The sequence below is a fragment of the Poromitra crassiceps genome, assembly GCF_964638095.1.
Source record: "Poromitra crassiceps genome assembly, chromosome: 23".
Lineage (NCBI taxonomy): Eukaryota > Metazoa > Chordata > Actinopteri > Beryciformes > Melamphaidae > Poromitra > Poromitra crassiceps.
Window position 1 is genome coordinate 15,184,782 of NC_139639.1, and position 23,362 is coordinate 15,208,143.

The 23,362-nt window shown below is 45.9% G+C and overlaps 1 protein-coding gene and 1 pseudogene across 2 annotated transcripts in view; one reads left to right on the forward strand and one right to left on the reverse strand.

The window, feature by feature from the left end:
- Positions 1-817: 817 nt before the first annotated feature.
- Positions 818-23,362, reverse strand: part of cdc73 (cell division cycle 73, Paf1/RNA polymerase II complex component, homolog) — a 37,265-nt gene continuing 14,720 nt past the window's right edge. The window contains exons 11-17 of the mRNA XM_083658817.1: positions 9,551-9,608; positions 7,183-7,218; positions 6,856-6,943; positions 5,626-5,787; positions 3,048-3,148; positions 2,036-2,177; positions 818-1,851 (exon numbers count right to left, since the gene is read on the reverse strand). Coding sequence (XP_083514943.1) covers positions 1,815-1,851; positions 2,036-2,177; positions 3,048-3,148; positions 5,626-5,787; positions 6,856-6,943; positions 7,183-7,218; positions 9,551-9,608 — 624 coding nt within the window. The 3' untranslated portion in view covers positions 818-1,814. The remainder of the gene's footprint in view (positions 1,852-2,035; positions 2,178-3,047; positions 3,149-5,625; positions 5,788-6,855; positions 6,944-7,182; positions 7,219-9,550; positions 9,609-23,362) is intronic.
- Positions 18,136-22,763, forward strand: LOC310797202 (beta-1,3-galactosyltransferase 2 pseudogene; annotated as a pseudogene). Its single transcript, XR_014553972.1, has 2 exons — positions 18,136-18,874; positions 21,026-22,763. The product of XR_014553972.1 is annotated as a beta-1,3-galactosyltransferase 2 pseudogene (transcript).

Genomic DNA, 23,362 nt, shown 5'->3' on the forward strand with positions numbered 1-23,362 from the left:
CCCTTTCCATTGTAGGAAATGACATTGCCTGCCTTCATGTTTGATCACTGCACAACCACCCTGCTCATCCTAGGACAGTGGTTCCCAACCTTGGGGTCACCTGATTTTTTTTTTTTTTTTTAACACCACACACAACTTTAAACTACCGGAGAGGATTAGGGGCAAAATTATTCGAGTTCTGCGTTTAAATCAGGATTCTGAGAATAAAGTTAGAGGGAAAAAAGTCAGAATTCTGAGTTTAATGAGAATTTTTAAGAAAAAAAAGTCAGAATTCTGAGTTTACAGTCAGAATTAATTTTGACTTTAATCTCGGAATGGAGTACAGTAGTATTACGAAGCAGGACAAAATAGTATTACAAACTATTTACAAATTAATTTTGGGGGCCCTCGATTTTTGTGATGTCAAAATGGGGTCACAAGTCAAAAAAGGTTGGGAACCCCTGTTCTAGGATAGGGATAAGCACACTAATACTTATCCTAGGATAAGGATGTGAACAGTTCATCTTCGCGGTATATCTGACATGACTTCAATGCTGCACGAGTTTTAAATAACACATATCGTGAGAGCACGAGTGGTAACGGTTGACCTTTAGAAGCTCAAACCTCTCACGTCATTGTGAGTTTTCATTTTTAAGTGACTGTCCAGGTTCAATAAAGCAGAAATAAAATAAAAACAATTACATGCCATGCTGATGTGACAATTACAATGGGTGTAATGCACGCACTTATGTACATCAATTACCTGAAACTGGTAATATTACAGGGAATATAACCTTTTGTATTTATAAACCGTTTGCAATAGACAGTACACATTAATTTGTTTCTCTGAGGGTTTATTGTCTATTTTCATGTGAAGACTTAAAGCAATTCTTTCAATGATTTCTGTCAGTTAGCACAACACCGACAAACAACGAAAAAGACTGAACAAGGTCATTGCAGGACCATGACCAGGAGATGTGCTGATCTGGCAAAAAACATGTCAAGGCAAAAACTGAATTAGGACTGAGACGTGATCACAAGAGCATTTTTGTAGAACCAGAGAGTTTTCTAAAAGACCTTTGGCTCTGAGAAGTTTCACCATATTTACATTCGGACCACAAATCTTCAAATGTGGTTGGAACCCTTTTTTTTTTTTATAGATGTATATAACCCATATATATATGAATCAATCCCTATGCACTAAGTCCAAAAGAAAGAAAAGTCCAAAAGTCTTTTCGCACAAAGAAAGAAAACTGTGACAAGGTAGTTACAAAATGTCTGTTCAGCACGAAGGAAGAGAGCCTCATGCTTAGTGACCATATTGTTTGTACCAAGTGTTATTCTAATGTTTCTCTCCATCTAGCCAGTTCCAAGTGGAATTCACAATAATTCATTTTACAAGTGGAAAGAAACACCTCCTTTCCTTTGCCTCCCTCACCATTTCAGATGTTTTCCAGCCCATTATGTTGCTTAATATCTCAATTTGTCTCCATAGTAAGTTGCATTTTTTTTTTGTATAAAACATGGTTTTGGTATATTTAACTAAATGAAAACTTTTGAGGAGCGGGAGAAGAAAAATCCACTATGTGTCTTCTCCAGTGTCCGGAGCAACATATCCATGGCATAGCATCAGGAGTCCTTTGATAAGGGTTGGAAGGAGGAGGGATGGACATGGAGTCCACTGGCTGTCCCATCCTTCTGGTCCTCTGTTAAAATGGGGTTCATGATTGAAGATGGGGGGGCTTGGATGATGGGGGCAAGGGTGGAGCAAAGAGAGTTGGAGGGTAGAGGAATTCATCTGCGGGATCGTTGCAGACACGATGCCATGTCTGGGCTCAGAACCTGAGGTGAGCTTTGTGTTTGACCAAGTATCTGATGAAGAGAAGATAAGGGGGGGGGATGAATTGAGATTGGTGCATAAAGTTGCCATTTATCATTTCAATGACAATGCCATGTACAAAGTAGACTGTGATGTATAAAACCAACACAATCACACAGGCACACAGGCACACACACACACACACACACACACACACACACACACACACGCGCGCACCTGTCAAGGGTTTCCCAAAAGCGCAGGAAGACAGGCCGGTCCAGGTGGCGTCTGTGGTGGCTCAGCTCGAGGACGGTCACATCCCACTTCTGCACGTTGGGGTCTGTCTTTGCCTCGTCGTACTTCAGATGAAAGGCTCGAACTGCAGCGGGGGAAAGAGGCACGCACGCATTCGTAATGCTCTCTACGTTCGGCTAAGGTTCGCGAAGAGTCTGTACAGTCCTATGGGTGCATTCAGGGTTTGGCTCGTGAGCTACACTAGCAGCTCGTTTCAAAACACATTATGAACTGTGAGCAAATGTTCCTCCAATTTTGACATGAGTAGTCAAACAGACTACACAGATTGATTCTTTCTGACTTTACAAGTACAAACTGGTGCTACGCTTCCTACGTCCAAGATTAGTTAAAATGGGTTGGAAATGACACGGGGTGGACTTTTGTTCATTTCTTTCAGACAAGGTACATTTTGCTTGCTAAATAATCATCGGGGTAAGTTGTTAATTTGACAATGTGTGTCAGTTAACTACCGACCTACCAAATAACTCCTCTACAAACTTGATGTTGGGCGTGCAAAAGCAAACTTAAAAGAACTGCAGTGCCGCTTGAACGACCCGCCCCCGGTGGCAGGCTGCCAGTAAGCAGAGCACAAGATTCAGAATTTAATACAGCTTCACAGTAACAAATCGTTCACTGCCAAGTAGATACTGTGTCTGATGTCTGACAGACTAAGCAGAATTTCCCTCTTGACGAAAAATAACATGATATTAAAATAATAATTATGATTGTGACCGGTATAGAGGCAATCCAATAAGCGCCGATATCTCAGTATTATGTCCACATAAAACAACTAAACTGCCGTTTTCCCCGGGAAGTGCTGTCGTACACGTGCGCGCCTGTTCTGAGTAACGGCACTGTGGTTTCGCCCTTGTGCCCAAAACCTTGGTACAGCAATGACACTATGTCAGGTGGAGTCGCGCTCCCTCAGTGCCTTCCTGTTTACTTAACCACTTACTTTTGGCGAAAATGTCAACTGGGGACCCATCAGGCAGCAGCCAAGGCCAGCCCTTGAACTGCCAGGCAGGACCCTGCACAAAAACAGCCACCACACGATCCCTGCAAGAGACACACAGAGGTGATGTAATACTGAAAACAGCCACCACACGATCCCTGCAAGAGACACACAAGAGGTGATGTAATACTGAAGATAAAAGGGACTTGAGCTACAGTGTATCTGTCCCGCAAAACATCAGCATAATACAGTATATTAAACATTAAGTTATTGAAGCTATTTTAAGACAACTAATGCATACATTACTGCAAACATTACTATGTCAACAACATACTAGTCTCTCATAGCACGTGGCATTAATATGAACTGCATAAAGATGATCTTCAAGCGTTGAGGCGTTATAGAAGTTTCAGTTGGTATGCACTTTTAGGCAGCAAGGTTGGCTGGTGGAGTATATATATAAATCTATAAATCATGTATCGCAGTTGCTTTTTATGGAGAACAAGAAGAGTACAATTGACGGCTTCTTTCAACCTCTGAAGGAGCAATATGATTGATTGATTTTCTTTATTTAAGTGTCATGCTTCGAATGAAGCCCAGCCCACATGGGCTTACAGGACACTTTTACTGTTCATTTAAACAAACAATGATCAAAACATAAAACCAACAGAAACACCCAGAATACATACAGTAAAGTTGTACAGCATGAAAACCACCACCTGAACCTACTTAAAGAGCTGTGCTTGCCTTCTATTCCAGGCCCTAGAGATAAAGTTAGCAGTCTTAAATACCTCAGTCTTAAACAACCACTCCAACCTCTGGCCATCATCTGCCCAGAAGAGCTCAGGTCTTTGCTTTTGCATTTCGTCAAATAAGGAAATCCTCAAATCATCATATAAAGTACAATAAAATATGAAATGAAACTCATTTTCAAGATCCTTTAGATCACAGACATTGCATATCCTGTTCTCTTCTGGTATAGCTGTAAACCAATATGTGGTGAATGATGGCGGAGAGCCACGGCGATGTTGGAAGTTTATAACATTAGTAAAAAAAAAAAAAAAAAAAATAACATTTTGGAAAAATGTGTCAGTTTTGGTCCCCTTAGTCATGGGAATATGAATACAAATGTGTATTAAAAAGCTAAAGGATGACTCAACGAGAACAGTCAGCCTATGCAAAAAAACGTGTCTATAAAAGCATATAATTGAACAGAACTTGGCTCACTTGGCTGCAGTGAAAAAGCCAGACTGACCGTGCTGAGGAACCACCGAATCCTCTTTCTGATCCAGGAAAAACCCTGTCAAGTGGTCCAAGTATGACGTTTCCTTCATGTATTGTTCTGGAGTTAATGTGTTCCCAATGTGTTGAGCACATCATGTACCAAAGTGACAGAGCATAAATAAAATGGTAAAATATGGGAAGTGAAACTGAACTGATTCCCCACCCATGGGGCGTCGCAGCCGCGGGTGCTACGGGTGTCACGACACCCGCAATTTTCACAGAAACATGATTCAGTCCCCCCCTTTTCCTGTGGCAGTCACAAAATCGAATGAGCTCTGTGGTCATACACGAAAACCTATTGGTCAAGTTAGATTGATTGAACGGCCATCCAGCCAATCACAGCCATTTGATCAACCCACCAAGCCAGGGAAGAGTAAACAGTTTCGTACGTGCATAAACGTTGTTGGTTCTGTCACTCGCCGCTGGCTGGACAGAGACACATGCCATGAGGAGAGAGACACGCATGCCAACGGTCTGTCACAGTAAAATTATATTATTGTTATTTCTTTCTCCCCACAATAGTTTGATTGAGTTTCATATTTACCGATACTTTCATCCATTGAAATACTTGCAGCCTGTTCCGATGTGATGTCATTTTAAGCGCTATAAGATCCAATGACTTTTCACCCCCCCCCCTTCACTTCATGCTTCAGTCTAGTCTTTCTTTGCATTATGCACATACCAAACATAGCTGTTATTAACCATGTCAACTATGAATATGAAGGTATTTGTACTTCACTGAACTCTCACTGCAATCTTTTTAATTTGAGAATATTTGATGCAGCCCTGTTTATTTTAAATTCAAAAGATACTGATTAATTGCATCAAAGGCATTTTAAAGATGCACACATCATCATGTCTCCTTTCGTGCCAAGATTGTATTAAAAAACAACTTGACAACTGTCAAGCAGTTTTTGTTTATCAGTGCCATCAGCAGCACCTCAACAATACAGTGAGTCACACACACATTCCTGTGAATATAGTGTTGTGGGGTGAAGGGGGCGTGGCGTTACATTGTACTGTACATTTTCAAACTCAATATTATCTGCATATGGTGGTGAAGAAAATGCAGAAATGCACTACATTCATTTTGATTTGGCATGTTATGTCGTGGAGACTGGAACGGGGGCCAAAGTTGCGGTGCTCATGCCCCACCCCTAAAACCCCCACTTGTTTTAGGGGGTTTAGGTGGCTGCTCCACCCCTGTCTCCACCCACCACCCCTCCATCACCACTGCTCCACCCCTGTACCCACCCACCACCCCTCCCATCACCAGTGAGTCAAATGAAACGCTGACCAGTCCTGTGGAGCCAGTTTGAGAGGCTGGTCGATGACGCGGTACGGCACGGTGACGCTCAGTGTCGCCCCCCCAGGCTGGATCTGGTCTTTGCGCCTCTGCAGCAGCACCTCATTGTCCCGCTGGATGCCCTGCTTCTTCTTCTCGTCCGAAGTGACAAACCTGGTAGGGACGGAGTGACAGTCAGACGATCAGAGTAGTTGGGAGAGATATCGCGGCTCGTTCCCGTCCCCTCAGAACAATCCATTTGCCACCAATCATTTTGTACAGTATGAAAAACAACGTTCCACAGACTTGATATTTTGCTATTTTCTGTATCATCTCATTGCGCCCTAGTGGAGTGCTTTCATATCAGCGCGCATTACATTACGCTCTGCTTACTTGTCAATCACCTGACAGCCACAGGAATAAATGGAAGTCTCCACCAAAGATATATACCGTAATCCTTCTAAAACATGTCGCCTTGCACTGCAGACTTTATCGTCACATCCATATAGTATTATGTGACACATCTGTGAGCTGGGACAGCAGCTCCATTTCAAACTAGGGGTAAAACAACAACATTGTATGCAATGCCAAATTTGGGGGGAAATGTAAACTCAGTACAATGACATCGGTACAGTATTCTCCTAGCTACACAGCAAATGAGGAACAATCAGGCTACTCTTGAGTATCTCCTTGAATAAGGGAAATTACATTTAGAGAATATACTGCAAAGGTGCACATTCGGGGCCTTGGTGTGAGATCCTACTTGTTTTATCGTCCATTTCCAGCAGAGCTATTCAACGCTGAAGTCTTGAGTCTTCACTTCCAATTTGAATCTTTTCTGGCTCTGTTCGCCTCACTGGGTGACAAGTCCACAAGCTAAAATGGGACGTTCTTCCTTTGTCCCGACATCACACAGTAAAGCGTGGATAGTGTGGCTGCGAGGTCATGAGAGGTCAGGCTGTAGAATATGGCCATGCACCGTGACACCGCATGATTTACGATTCTAATTATAGAGTAAAAAGACAATTATACCACACAGTGCACCGTGTTGTCATCCATGAACACACACCCATTTATTTCACTCTGTGTGTTTGGGAGGGAATACAAACCGTCTTTTCGCTTTCAAAACCCCTTTGTGTTGTGTTTGCAGATTCTAATTAAATAAGGCATGCGTGTCACACACACGCACACACACAGGAGAAGATAGAGAGGGAAAGATAGGAGGTGATAGATAACACTTACTTGAGGTCCTGCAGAAGCTCCTTAGCGTTGAGCATGGTGATGAGGGAGGTGGTGCCGGCCGGGATGATGACGATGGGAGTCCGGGACCCTGCAAAGAGAAGATCATAGTACAAAGGTCAGTCAGACAGACGGACAGACAGGCAGACAGACAGACAGACAGACAGACAGACAGACACAGACGGACAGACAGACGGACAGACAGACAGACAGACAGACAGACAGACAGACAGACAGACAGACAGGGGATCAGAGAGACAGTCAAATAAAAGCTGTTAGGATGAGAGAGAACAGTAAGACATCGATCCAAGTGGATAAAAAGCAATGTACCTTTCTTCTGGTTTGGCGGAGGTCTGGCTTGTGAAACTGGAGGGGAAGAGAAAGATGCATGAATGCGTACAGACATACAGTATGTACAGGACATTAACAGTTGACAGTAGGGTTGGCACGATGGACGATGGCATCGACCATCGTCAATGGGCCGACCCCCATCGACCTCTGAGCCTTCTACATCGGACCAGCGTGATTAATTATCTGTTCAAATTAACATTTTGCAGTTTTAATCATAAAAAAAGGCCAAGTCCACTCAACCGCGACGCGTGGGCGGCATTAAACAATCGTTCCCTGTCCCCAGTTCAGAGAAGCAGTAACGTCACAAGTCTTCAACTGTGGATTAAACGCCTGTTTCCATGAAGTCGCTCCATTAGATAGGCTGCTGCTGCTGTGTTTCCATCTCTCCTTAACGTAATGTTAGATTCAAAACTGAGCCCACGCGAATCTAACGTTAGCCACCAGTAATTCTGTCCATTTTCTGCCAGCTAGTTAAAATCAACACACACACACACACACACACACACACACGTTTCAAGTTAATGTTATTCGTTTTGTGCCTTTCAATATAGTTTCAATATACTGTTTGAGTGGCCTGGCTCTGTGCTGTAGTAGTAGCCTATCCAAGCCCGCTTGGTCTCTCATGACATGTAGAGATCAGCTGTCCTGTTGTAAACATGAACGCATTGCAGCGGCACAGCCAAACGGCACTGCAACGACTTCATAAATCATTACATGTTTAACGGTGGAACCATGGCGATGGCTATTTGGTCGACATCGCACAACCCTAGTTGGCAGAATGACAGTTTTCAACCATTTTCCACACCAATCATGCTGAATGGCCCCCAATAATCATTGAATTGCAATGCTACTATTGAAGGTATGAACGATCCCTATATTCAATATGGTTTATTGATTTATTGGCGATATCTTGTGTGGAAAAGTGAAAATCCAATTGTGGAAAAAAAGAAATAAAACAGAATATCCACACGTAAAAGACAGCAGTGAGGAGACTAACGGGACAACCCACCAACCGTTTCAGAGAACATCATTTTGAGCAGAAGGTGGTTTTGCCCTGCAGGCTGTTTCCCCCCCGTTTAGTCTGTGAGCGCTCCATTCACCAGGGGGGAATGTCCGCATTCCTTTCCACTGACGATCTTCTCTGTTGACGATCTTTTCTGTAGGCTCGTTTATCAAAGTGAGCTCATCTATTCATCCACATCAGTGCTGTGGTGAAAATGTGCCACAGTCTGCCTGTCGGGCCATCACTCACGGCACAGAGTGATGGCTCACTCTCTCTCTAGCCGTCTCGCACACACGCACACACACACACACACACACACACACACACACACACACACACGCGCACACACCTTCACAAAGCTACAGAGGGTGGTGCAGTATTTCAGCCGGTGGATCGGAGTGGGCATGCGATTCATCACGCCGCACAAAGACTGCGATTGACGGCTTGGAGGGAGGACGCGACCTCCTGTTCTCTGCTCTCACAGTCCCGGTGGAGGCCACGGGCGGAGGCCACGGGCAGAGGCCACGGGCGGAGGCCACGGGCGGAGGCCACGGGCGGAGGCCACGGGCGGAGGCCACGGGCGGAGGCCACGGGCAGAGGCCACAGGCGGAGGCCACAGGCGGAGGCCACGGGCGGAGGCCACGGGCGGAGGCCACGGGCGGGAGCTGTGGATGACTGATACGCGCAGACAGCTGCCAAACATGAGCAGTCAGGCAGCGCTCGGCGGGAGCTCTCTCCGATACCGACGCGTGGGACAGAAATCCCATTTTCGAGCGGCCTCAAGTCAGGTCAAGGTTACGGACGGTAATGGCAGAATGAGTGAGAGTAGTATCCAGAGGCCAGAGCATATAGGGTATTGTAGTCTTTTTAGTAGAGCAACCCGTACCGATTTATAACCACTTCTTTTGAATGAGATGAAGGTACAGCCTGAGGACAGAAGGCAAACATGTGACAGTTTCATCTAATGAAAGTGGCTTAGGAATTTAATAATGAACTGATTAATAATCAGTGTATGCTGTGAAACCATGACTTTTTACAATCAGTGGTTTGAGGGATAAAATAGCACAAGCCTGACTGAGAAACTGTTCATCGGAAGAAAAACAGTGGCCTATTTAATTGGTCACGTTCATCCAGTGGAGCGATTATCTGTGAGGGGGGATGCCTTAAATAGAAAACATGATGGGAGTGGAATACGGATGACACAGTTGTGTTTTAGTCGATGGTAAAGTAAAGCTTCTACCATCATATGTGTGTGTGTGTGTGTGTGTGTGTGTGTGTGTGTGTGGGAAGCGTGTGTGTGTGTGTGTGGGAAGCGTGTGCAGTGCGCCGCACGGGGCTACTGACCTGGACGAGGGACGGGCTGCAGCGCCGGAGTCTGGGCCTTCCTGGCAGACGCTCCTTCCTAAGGAATGAATAGACCCACAGTATACACACACACACACACGGGTCATTACAGAAACATCACCTCCACCATCGCCCTCCAGGGCACTATCATCCTGCCCCATCTCCCTCCAGGGCACTATCACCCCCCCCCCCCCCCCCCCCTGAGTCCTCACGGTCGTAAAGTCACCTTCGAAGCATTTAGTTAGATTATAACGAACTAGTTGTGTGGCTTAGCCTTCCCAAATGTTGAGGGTCGTTTTTTAGAATTTAATACATAGAATTGGGAACGTTACATTCAATTTCATTCAGACTGCCTGTCACTTCCGCGGCGGCAGCCATGTTGACGAGTGAAAAGAACTACAAAGACCATGTACCCACTACTTGCCCAGACGAGCCTGAGCCCGCCTACGGCCGCCGCTGATTCGTCGAGCCGGCATGGCTCGACCAATCATCTTAACTGCCTGTGCGGGTCCAGACCGTCACGGAGAACCAAATGAAATGTGAGTTCACGTGACGGGCGGTTTACCAGGCTACTATCATTCCCCCCCCCCCCCCCCATCTCCCTCCAGGGCACTATCATCCCCCCCCCCCCCCATCTCCCTCCAGGGCACTATCATCCTCCCCCATCTCCCTCCAGGGCACCATCATCCTCCCCCATCTGTCTCCAGGGCACCATCATCCTCCCCCATCTCCCTCCAGGGCACTATCATCCTCCCCCATCTCTCTCCAGGGCACTATCATCCTCCCCCATCTCTCTCCACGGCACCATCATCCTCCCCCATCTCCCTCCAGGGCACCATCATCCTCCCCCATCTCTCTCCAGGGCACTATAGTTATATTTTCAATAGTAAACCGGGGGGTTAAAGGCAACCGCACTGAGGATCACAGTCTTAGTAGCCATCCATCATCCAATGACATTCATTCATTCCCACAGGCCGGGGGGCTCGGCTCACAGAGGAGCTTCAGAAACATGCAGACCTCGTTGGCCTACGGTCACGATGCTTTGCTCGACAATCGATACAGTCACACAAACAGAAGCAGCAACATAGCCGTCAGAAAGTACCACATGATACTTTAAATGGATAACATGTTGCCTCTTCTACAGACAAGAGTACATTTCATTATTCAACCCTAAAAACGTGGATTCCACTTTCAATACATTGTATCCATTTTCCAGCACAAAAAGTGTAAGGAAGGAAGTGCTCATACACACTGAGGAGCCTTCAGGCTCATGGCGTGCTTAGCGGTATGCTTACTTTGAAATGAATATTGGTAACGTATCGTTCCCTACAATACTTGAGGGCACCAACATTTTTCTTTGAATTGGTGGAAGTTTCAAAGCTCGCCGTAAGTGTTCAGCGCGTTTGGCTAGAGTGAAGATATTGCCAAAAATCCCAAAAGGGCAGGCTTAGATTACTATGCAAATATAAGAGACCTGTGGGCATTTTCTGTTATTATGCTCAAGAAGTCCCATGCAATAAATGATTCAACCCATGTTTCCTTAAGTCAAAATAATGAACGGTGTGTGAATATTTCATAAGATTCATTTAAACTGTCCTCCAGCATCAGCAGTTAAAATTCTTCTCGAGGAACCAGCAGGCCGAGTCTCCGTGCTGTCCACGGACACCAGCACACGTCTCTCCTGCCTGGCCAAACCAATGAGAGCAGAGCAGCTGTGTGCCAACGTAGAGTTTGAGCGGATCAGTTTTGAAGATGTCATTGTTTTTAACAATAAATATGAGTTACTTTTTTTAACAAAATAACCTTAACTACCAGGAGGTCTCCGGTCTTTTCCCTCCCCACTATCTGCAGGGAAGAGTCAGCAGTGGTGCAGGATCACTCTTTGTTGTAGTGCGAACTGCTTATCTGCAGCTCAGCAGCAGCATGGGAAGAGCCAGCTGTGCCACTATTACACACTCCACCAAGATATCCTGAGCCTTAGAATATACATATGTAGCTGCATGTATGGGATTGTGAGGTGAAAACAACCAGCATCGGGGCAGGGTAGGGTTGTTGGCACGATGGACGATGGCATCGACTCAAGTCTCAAGTCTCTTATGGATGAGCGTTCTATGATCTGCCGCATGCCATCCGGTCTGCTGAGAACACAGCATAGCTCAAACTAAGGAATTCAAAGCATGTACTGTATTATCCTCACTCCTTTATCTATTAGAATACTGCATCAGCATTGATTGGATGACATTAGTAGACATTTCCTTAATGTTAGTGTACCAAAACAATTAAAAAAATAAAGATTGTTCACAAGTCCCAAACCTCAAGTCCAAGTCAAGTCTCAAGTCTTTGAGGACAAGTCTCAAGTCACTGTGTGTGACTTAAGTGCGACTCAAGTCCAAGTCCCCACCTCTGCCCTGTATACTGCCTTTAAAGTCGCGGTGAACCCGTTCGTCACGTGCATCCGAGTCCGTTTCAGACTGAAAACAAATTGAGAGGCGGACCATATACGTCGTGTCGATGATTTGATAATTCTGAGGACTGGCTTTGGCATTGGCCAATCCTGGCGTGTTCCACCCCCAAATTGGGTGGGATTCAGCATGTTGTCGTGCTACGCGAGTGGGATCCGCGGAGTACCAGGCAGCCACCGGCTTCGTGTGGAACGAGCGGACAATCCGATGCATGGGTGCTCCCCGCCCGCCTGGAATCTCCGAGAGACGACCCCTGACAGCCAGGGAGGCTGTCAGGCTCGGAGGCGCGCGCCATTATCGTTATAAATGTAAATAATATTCCTGGAATGCGTGTTTTAACGAGCCAGTTACATTTCTTTGCATTCTTAGAAATTACCGTTTGATTTAGTTTGCATAATTGCTCAAGTTAGTACTTAGTTTATGGGCTAGAAACTCTGCCAGATGACCGGCACTAGGCGCCATTTTCCCCTTCATTTGGAAGAGGAAATGATCCTGAAATGAAGACTTGATTGACAGCTGCATGTCGTGAAATGATTGGTTGAAATGGGGTAGAAATTTGATAGTACTAGGTGACGTCAGCAAACTGTAAATTACTGTTATCAATGAAATCTTGAAAAATAAACTTTTGATGTGAAAAAAAGAGTGAAAAACTAAAGAAATTAGATTTTTGTGATTTGTTTGGCATACATCCTTAAATAGGTGCACTGCATAGCCAGGTATTTGAACTAAAAGGAAATAAGTCATTTTTGGGTTCAGCTCGACTTTAAGAACCCGCTCAGTTCACTCATTGTTGAGCGCTCAGCTGGCCTACCTACACCATCCTGTGTGTGACTTACTGAAAGTAAGTAGTAGTGGAGCTCAGCTGGCCTACCTACACCATCCTGTGTGTGAGTTACTGAAAGTAAGTAGTGGTGGTAGCAGACAGTGCTCATCGGTAGTGCTACAGTCTGTGTTCTCTGGTTCATTGATTGTAGTGCACTGGCTTAACAATATTCACAATCACCTCTTTTTATATTGATCGCTGTCTATTTCCTTTCCGTTTGTTACAGAAAACACGTGTGTACCTCGAGTACCACACACATCCTGCATTTCATCTTTCATCCTTGTTGTAACCATCTTCCATCATCGTCAAAATAGATGGTTAAACGCTCCTTGGATCCTCGTGTTTGAATGTGCACGACAGTCAGAAGCTCCAAGATCCATCAATTCCCATAATACTCCAAACATGCATTCCACTTCATGTGCACAGAGAGAGAGAGAGGGGGGTGTTCTCTGGTATTACGTTACGGTTACAGTCATCTGTTTGACAAATGGAACCATTTAAAATGGAGTAAATTAGATCATTTTTCAGCCACCCAGGTAATGGGATCCTTTATTGATATTAGCCTGTTATCGACAATATAAAGCGACCCACCTACCACCACCACCACCGCCACCGCCACCAATAGATTATACTGTAATTCTGTGGGGAACACTGCAGGGACTTTCCAAGCCAACTGTGTGAGTCAGATTTTCACAGTGCTGCAATAACACATCCACAGTCCACACTAGGGATGCAGCGGTTTCTGGTTTGAAGGTATACCACGGTTTGAAATAGTCACTCACGGTATCAAAACCACTAAGATTTGCCGTCATACCTTCCCCACGGTATCAGTTGTTTCCCCGAAACAAAGTGCCCAGGTCGCTCGCAGAGTGCAGCTTACTTATAAGAATAGTACTATATTAGTACACATATTTGCCACAGTTAACTGTCACAGTTAATTGTCTTTATATTTTCTCAGTCCATAATTCAGCAAACTATATGTTATTTAAAAATAAAATACATTTTGTTCAATTGCATTTTTTATGCCAACACATAAAGGTCCGCAATACCGCAATGTTTTTGTCCAAGGTTATCATACCGTCAAAAACTCCTACCGCTGCATCCCTAGTCCACACAACACAATAGTCAGCTTGGTTGCTCAATTTACTTCATCAACTTCCATTATGAATTTGGAGCTTGGAAGTAGTAGACACATACAGTACGGTAGATACTATATGTAGGATATATCTTTCACTTACATAAGCAAAAGTCTAATTCCGGATAGAAAAGTAAATGGAACTGGCACATCTGAAAGCTATAGTAATCATGCAGTATGTGAGAGACAGGCATTTTATTGATTTTATTTTATTCGTTTATTTGTCAGGGACAATGCAAGTAGGGATGCACCGATTGCGATTTTGTTGGCCGATTCCGATTTCCGAATAGTCTGACTTGCCGATACCGATTTTTGCCGATTCCGATTTTCTTTCTAAGAACAATAATTGACGGGTTATTTTTTGACGTTTTTTTTTACTTTGCTTTAATAGAAAATTAACATTCATGTCACATTTCTTATCATTTGCATGAGGTAGGACGATCTCACTCAAAAACATCTCAAAATAAAAGTGTTCCAGGTTACTGGACAGAGCTTTTCTTTTTTGTGTAAATACAATGAATATAAAACAATTAATTCCAGTATATCCCACAGCTATCATGCATTTACTTTTCCAAAAGAAAAAACGTGCAACAGAACAGGGGCTTCAGATGGAAAGTAGCCTATGGCTGAATCTGTTACAAAGCATTTCTTCCCCTATGGGGTTTAATGTTTTTTTTGTATATGTCCCTGCCAAATAAACGAATAAAATAAAATAAATAAACGTCAAAATGTTATCCATGGACAAGGAGTTTATAGCCTATAGGTCTGGAGCCCAGAGACCTTCGAAGCCATGCCCACTCTACAGTTGTGGATTTGGCTGTTATTGAGTAGCCTAGATGAGGAAATGAGTTTGAGTTGACTCAGTTTGAATATCGTAGTTTACACACAGTCCGTTTTTTTTAATCCGCCATTCGAAAAAAAATCATCTCGCACAGTAAACCTTGCACACTGGTCCGATGCGTTTTATTATTATGTTCGTCGTTCTATTCGCAATACGAAACAAAAGTCCTCTCCTGGCTGTATCCACGTTACAACGTGACTGGCAGATAGCAGCAGCAGCAGGCAGCGGTGATGTGGAGTGCAGCTGGTCGCGGAAGAGGGGTGAGGTGAAGCGAGCCCCACTCAGACTGGAGTGGACTCCAAACAACCTACCCGGCCCCTCCAGTCCGCGGCTCCACACTGACGAAGACATGCTGTGGCATGTGTGTAGTGGCAGCAACTCATCCGTCTCGGTCTCGCTGCTTTTGGGCGCGCGCACGTCACTTGAAAATCGGCTCACAGAATCGGCATTTTAGAGTGACCGGCGCAGATCACCGATCGAGGCCGATCACGTGGAAATCGGCCATTTCCGGTCACGTGCCGATCGATCGGTGCATCCCTAAATGCAAGGCAACATTGTAACCGGTTACAATAACATGAAACATAATGTGATGCATATAGGATTTCTAGCCTAGGCTCATTTGCAATCCCTGTCCCTGGTTAGGCTTTTCTAATGAAAATATAAACAAAGTATAAAGAAGATCAACTAGAACGACCGCACCGCGGCTATATGTCTCCACCAACAAGTGAGCAGTCGACATCCATGTCTGTCGAGACTTTGACGTTCGAGCCAAATGTGAAGAAATTTCGTCAAGGTGTTAGAGATATGCCGTTACCGAGCTTGAAAATGGCATTCGTGGGGTCACAGTGACCTTGACCTCTTTGACCACCAAAATGTAATCTGTTCATCCTTGAGTCCAAGTGGACGTTTGAGCCTTTGAGGCAAATTAGATGAAATTCCGTCAAGGCGTTCCTCAGATATTGCATTAGAGAACACACAGTTGCACGTTGCGTTTTTATTTCTGTTGCTAGGGAGTTCCAGAAATGTATCCTTTTAACTGAAAAGGATTTCTGACCGAAGGTTGTTTTACGTTGTGCCACTCTACAATTGCCTTTCGCTGATCCCCTTGTGGGAATTCTACTGTTGTTTATTTTTGTGACATATGGGAAAATTACAGTTGGGGCGAGGATATTCAAACATTTAAAAATCTATTTGACTTAACAAAGCTGTCAAATCTGAGCAGCTTGTACTTTTTCAAGATTATACTGTGGTGCCATTTCATTGGTTTTGGATCAATTATTTTGCGTGCTTGTTTGCACAGTGATGTGACAGACTTGACAGTTGACTGTGTCCATACAGTTACACAGTAGGAGACATGGGAGAATATCATGGCATGCATGAACAGTTGAGCTGCCTTGAGGGGTGTGTAGTGTCTTACCATTCTAAAGCAGTTCAAATTTATCTCGACTGTTTTGCATATCTTTTCAAATTTAAGTTGGGAGTCCAAAATGACACCTACACATTTAAAATAGCTGACTTCCTTTATTTCCTCTGGATTAGGGATGTCCGATATTATCGGCCTACCGATATTATCGGCCAATATTAGCATAAAAATTTCATATCGGAAAATATCGGTATCGGTTTTCATGCCGATATATATATTTTTTATTATACAGGGGGAGTCTCACTGAAAGCAATGCTCTGTTTTTCAGGAGTGCCCTGTTCACATTCACACACACATTCATACCTGGAAGCTGACCAGTACAACCACAGTCTGATCTATTAGAGTTTTCTTATTGAAAGACTGTGTATTTTTGTCATACCTGACAGTTTCGACTGCTGCTTCCTGCAGTCTTCCTCAGAGACGTCACGTGATGTTGTTGTGACGTGCTGTATGGCTGATTTATGAAGGGTTGATCTATTGGCCACTGAGCAGCTCCACTGGAGCGGTTGGGGTTAAGGGCCTTGCTCAAGGGCACCTCAGTGGTGGTAATGAGGGAGGGGCAAGCGCTGCCTTTTCCCTTTCTCCACCCAGATTTATCCTGCCGGTCCCGGGGATTGAACCGACGACCTTCTGGTCACAAGCTCGCTTCTCTAACCGTTGGGCCACCACTGCCCCAATAACACTCACAACTTTAACACAACATACCGGTACATATTATATATTAAACTCTTCAGCTACATTAAGCTACATTATGTAACTTGTTACCTGAAATTTTGGTGGAAAAAAAGCCCGCTTATCTGTATCGGTTGATATCGGTATCGGAAAAAATTAAGAGTTGGACATTATCGGATATCGGTAAAAAAGCCAATATCGAACATCCCTACTCTGGATCTATTTTTATCGTAAGCCTATCTTGTGGTTTCCTTCTTATGGGAAAAACACATTGATAGTCTTTTTGAGATTCAAGGTTAAATGGTTGTTTCTGAGCCATTGTGATACAGCCTTCATTTCACTAGTTAATATCTCTGCTGCTTCACAAGGGCTTTTAGCAGAGACATAAATGATTGTGTCATGTCCGTGTAAGAAATGATTGTGCATTAATGGCAACACAGAGATTATATGATCATTAAAAGATATTAGCAAAGGCGTGTTATACCACACCCAGCCTTGGACAATGGACTATAATAACACGTGGTGGTGGCAACGCTGAAAAACATGTGGCTCATGTGGTTTAGTGCAACTAAAGTGTTGCACAGCAACATTAGTTTCACAAAAACGAAACGGGAGCAGTACAGTATGTCTCTTTTGCAACGTACTACTCATTGGGCAATCAGCAGCTCTGCAGGCACAGACCTGTGCAAGTGCTGACCTGATGACTTCTTCCCCTGCACACAAAAAGCGAGATATCCGTTCTTCTTTCTGGAGGGTGGGTGTGAATACAAATAGGTCAGGAGCCCAACCCCCCCCCCCCCCCCCCCCCCTTGCGACAGAGCAGGCGGTGGCGGCAGAGACACAGCATGACGTGTTGGGAGGGAGCGTACTGCCACCGAGCCTGGAGCTGTCCATCACGAACGAACAAACACACAACACGCACACGCAGCGCTGCCTCGTGCCCCTCTTCCTCCTCTCCCACTGTCTTCTCCCCTCCAGCCCTGCCTCATAAAAGGCATAAACTCAGCGGTAGCGCACAGCAGAGTGGAGGGGAGGGGGAGAGAACAGAACAGAACAGCACAGGGGGAGGGAGGTTCATGTGAGAGAGAGCGTGTGAATCAAAGAGGAAGAGCGAGAGGAAGCGAGGTTCGACGAGGCAAACGGGAGGGAGACAAAAAAAAGAGGCTGGGAGCAAAAGAGCTGCTCAGAGAGAGAGAGAGAGAGAGAGAGAGAGAGAGAGAGATGTAACGCTGAAGCACGCACGGCCATCCATACATCAAGCCCATGTAGCCACAGTGCTGCTTTGATATAGGCGAAGAGGACAGGAGAGGACAGGGGAAAGAGAGCCAGGGCTGCAGCAGACTGTCAGCCACACACAGCACAGACTGGCTTCTCTCCTTCGCCTGGAGGCAGCAGCAGCGCGGCACCGCTAGCTGCCGAGCCTCGGGGGACAATGCGCTGAGGCAGGTGGAGAGAGACTGCTGAAAACGCTGGAGCTCTCTCTCTCTCTCCGACACACGTGCTACGCACGCACGCACGCACGCACAGGACGTGTGTCCCGCTCGAGCGCCTGGCAGAGGACCAGAATACATTTCCACCATGGCCAACAAACCAATCAAGAGCACCCTTCCTCTGAGTGACAGAGACAGATGCAGCTTGCTTACGCAGGGGAGGATTTGACACCCGCCGCCGTAGAGGATGAGGAGCCGAGCCGTGGAGACCGAGCTGGATATGAAAGCAGAACGTGGTCGGGCCAACAGCACAGTGGGGGAGAGGGGAGGAGAGAAGAGGTTACGCTGTATATAAACCAAGAGGGCCGTCAAGGTGTGAGGGATTGTAATGCACAGCCAAGGATGGGTGGCAGAAAGACAGACTGGATCTGAAACAGGTGTATATACGCTGTGACGGCTCAGAATACCGACACGCATCAGGAGGACGCTCGCCTACGTTACCGTCTGTGGTGTCGATATTAGTCACGCTACAGAACAGGTACAGTAACAGCAAGATAATGACTCAATATGAGACCCCGTTTTGATTTAGCATGCGAGAGGGGGTGTGCCTATTTATACAGCTTGGTGTATAGGAAACGCTGCTTTTGATTTCTGATGCGTCCGCAGGAGCCCAACATAAGTCTTTTCAGTGCTGCTGCTGTGTGTGTGTGTGTGTGTGTGTGTGTGTGTGGGCTCTCACAAACAGCTCTTTGTCTGCCGGGGGTCCTTTAGGAGGGGAGCGTGTAATTCAGTCGAAAGTGAGGGAACACACTCCACTCCAGGGGGGGGAGCGGCACACAAGCAGAACATAGGCTGATCATTCTACAGCCGCTCCTTATCTGGATTCTGCTCCGTTACCAAAGGAAACGCACAGTGGAGAATATAGGCACCGCTGCTGAATACAGTCTCATTCTAAATAGGGGGAATGGAGACAATACCCCTACATTAACCAAATCAATCTTAAGATTTTTGAGGCTTGAAACGAGTTTAGACAGTGGATGGATGGACAGTGGACACGATAGGCTAATTCACATTAGTTTAATTATATTTGTAATTTGCAAACATGCATTTCTCAAGTAAATGAGAAATGCACGTTCCTTGTTCCTTGAAGGAACAAGGAAGACAAATAAAAACTTTGCATGACTATGTTGGGTCACCAGCCTCCCACACAAATGTCTTAAAATGCAAATGCAAGAACAACTTTAACCCACTTGCTTGCGTTGACCCACGGCGCCAGTGGTTCTCAAAGTGGGGTCCGGGGACCCCCAGGCGTCCTTGAGGGGGTTTCCAGGACGTCCCCAGCAAAAAGCGTAATCATTTATTTTCACTAGAATTCCAACCATAAGTAACACAATGATATGACTATTTTGGTCATGGGTTTCATACACTTTATGTAATAAAATGTCTAAAAGTATGACAACCCTCCCACCAGTCTTGCAGGAGCCGGGTGTTGGGGTCGTTAGGCTGATTGGGTGCACCTGAGCAGAAGACCTTCAGACCATTCAGTCTCTGTCCCTCCTCGCCCATGCATCTTTTGTTCTGTTTAATATAAATTAGACTGTGGTGTCTAGTTATTTTCTCCTCGTTTTAGTTCATAAATTATTGTTTTAACTTTTACTGTGGTGCCCTCATATGTTACAACCCGGCTCAACGAAGGAAGTAGCAAATGAGCTAAGTTAAAACACTAATTTATTAACTCTTAAACAAATGAACAGAACAAAAGGTGCATTGTGGGGAGGGAGAGAGACTGAATGGTTTGAAGGTCTTCTTAAGCTCAATGAGTGCCCTGGGCCCAGGTGCACCCAATGGGGGTCCGTGGTCTAATTTGTGTCACTTTAGGGGTCCTTGACGTGAAAAGGCTTGAGAATCACTGTGCAGTAGAAATAATTCACCATGTCAAAACGTTTTTCCATCATTTTCTTACGTTCAAAACTATTGGTGTTCTAGCTATCGGCAAGCCATCTGTGGTCATTTGGTTAAAGGGATTCTCTCAACCACCTTGCTGCACCACCTTGATCATTTCAAGCAAGGTTTCCCATCAATCAATTACAAAATTGATAATTGATAAAGGTGCTAGATTGAGCACAGTACTAAAAATAAAAAAAATCCTGGGGAGAACAATCATGCTCTTCTAATTGTAGTTACTTTTTATACGGTTATCTTCACCCCTGTTCACACAGGACGCTGAAGCAACGCTCAACCTAAGCTCTACCTACGCTGAACCCACAAGTTTCATTTGGGCGTCCTCGTTAACAGGCGAAGCCGTTCACAGCACCCGCACGCGTGTCACACCGAAGCCATGCTCAAGCGATCGTCTATTCCAAGCGTGACGCGCGCTGAAGCCGAGCATTGATCTGTCAAGCCAGGCATGAAGGCAATGGGAGTCGTGGGCGGGTTCAAGGTGCAGAGTAGGCGCTGAGAGGAAAAGAGAAGGCTTCTTGTGTGAACGGCTCAGCGTGAGCCTGCCTCAAGCTTCAGTTCTGCTTACGTTTTAACATCCTGTGTGAACAAGGGCTTAATTTGACTTCTTCTTGCACACACCCAGTTGAGCTGCCAAAAGCAGTATTTATTTTTGTTGCTGCTGGAGTATACCGATGTAACTTGTGTGATATAATAGCATGTGACGTGTGTGTCCTCTCCTCTCTCCTAGACATATAGCATCGCTGGAGAGATTCAACATGAAAGCTGGCTCACACCTCAGTGGGCTCGTCAGACAACAAGGAAGTGAATTAAGAGTGACACACATGGAGGTGCAACACCAACACTGGGTATAAACTCTTCGGGAAGACCCACCACACACACACACATCACCTTGTCTCCAGGGATCGAGGATTGGTCGGAAGCTGCCAACGACCGACCCGACGAGTAAGACGACCGCTGTCTGACTGAATTAGTGGTGCCGTACTGCCCCTCAAGACACCATGCAGTGGAGGCGACGCCATTGCTGCACACACATGGCAGGACTCCTGTATCTCCTCTCACTGCTTGGGATCGTGGTCTTTCTGGTCCATCAGGAGTGGCTGCCGTGGCGGAGAGGGCATCCTGTGGTCTACGGGGGTGGAGAACCCCACTCCACCAAAGCCAAAGGGAACCTGACCTCCAGACAGTCTCTGTGGAGGTTTGTGATCGTCCCCCGGCCGACGTTCAAGACCGACGGCGCCAACGTCAGCTCCCGCACGGAGGACGACGACGACTCCTCCCCCCAGGGCGAGACGGGTCTTGAGAACTCTCTGGCAGCCAACGCCAGCCAAAGCGAAGAGGGAGGCGTTGGCGGCAAGCTGACGCAAGGGCCTCATCCCTATGTCATTAACGAGCCAGACAAATGTCCAGAGGGCCGACCGGCACCGTTCCTGGTGTTGCTGATAGCCACCGAGGCCCGGCAGGTGGAGGCGAGGAACGCCATACGGCAGACGTGGGGGAACGAGAGCGCCGCTGCAGGCCTAGGGTTCATCAGGCTCTTCCTGCTTGGGACTAATCAAGGGGAGCTGGGACACCTACAGCAAACGATGCTGGAAGCTGAGAGTCAGAGGCATCACGACATCATCCAGCAGGACTTTCTGGATGCCTACAAGAACCTGACCATAAAGACCTTGATGGGGATGAACTGGGTGGCGACGCACTGCCGGCGGGCCAGCTATGTCATGAAGACAGACAGCGACATGTTTGTCAACACAGAGTACCTCGTCCACAAGCTGCTCAGGCCGGAACTGAAGCCCAAGAGGAACTACTTCACGGGCAACAACATGAGGGGCTTCGCGCCCAACCGAAACGCAAACAGCAAGTGGTACATGTCGCCCGAGCTGTACCCGAGCGAGAAGTACCCCACCTTCTGCTCCGGGACGGGCTACGTGTTCTCCGGCGACCTGGCGGGGAAGATCTACGGAGCTTCTCTGAGCATCCGCCGCCTGCATTTGGAGGACGTGTACGTGGGAATATGTCTGGCCAAGCTGCGGATCGAGCCCACGCCGCCGCCCAACGAGTTCCTGTTCAACCACTGGCGGGTGTCTTACTCCAGCTGCAAGTACAGCCACCTGATCACCTCACACGGCTTCCATCCGAGCGAACTACTGAAATACTGGCATCACCTGCAAAGCAACAAGCACAACGCCTGCATCAACTCGGTTAAGGACAAGATAGCCAGGCTGCACACAAACACAGTGACCGGAGAGAAACCCCTTTGATTAAAGTCAAGTTGAAATAAGACTTACGACATTACAGTCAACTCCAAATGTATATATATATATATATATATATATTTGATACAACTGAGGATTTACATGTCTACACTTGTTCCTCTGCGCTTGATATCAAAGGCCTGATCCACACACTATCCACATGGGAGGCCAAAACAAACCTTAGTTTTGCACAAGTGCTGTGTAAAAACGAACAAGTGCTGAAGTGCTTGCAAACTCATACCAATTCTGTACAAACACGAATCAAATGTGTGTATAAGCCTGGATCAAGTCTCCGGAGAGTTTATGTATACAAGCTACTGTATATTAAAAAAACAACAAGAAAGAGCTGGTGTTTGACAGTGTAACGATGTAAGGTCCATCTCCTTCAGACATTTGTGCACAGACAGGCATGCTCAGAAAGGTACTCTTACTGCCAATAAACAGTCATACTTCTGTTATCACATGGTCAACGTTTTATGTCCGTTTCGACATGAAGTTAGCTGCTAGAGACAATAAAGCTTAATTTATACTTATTATAAAGTGTGCTCAGCACATGGTCGCAGACGAAAAAGAAAGTGTCGCTCATGGTGTTGCATTTATACTTCAGAGGACGTTCGCCTCAGTTCAACGGTCACGTGACACTCGAACGCTATAAGCAGCTGCAGAGGGAACCGAAATGCACAGTGAAACCACCTCGGAGGCAAGATGTAACGTACTTGGCTGCAGCCGCATATAAACAGCACACAACCACACAACTCACCTCCTCTCTCTCGGGGAAATTGGTCACAACGTTCTTTGTGATTTTCACGAAG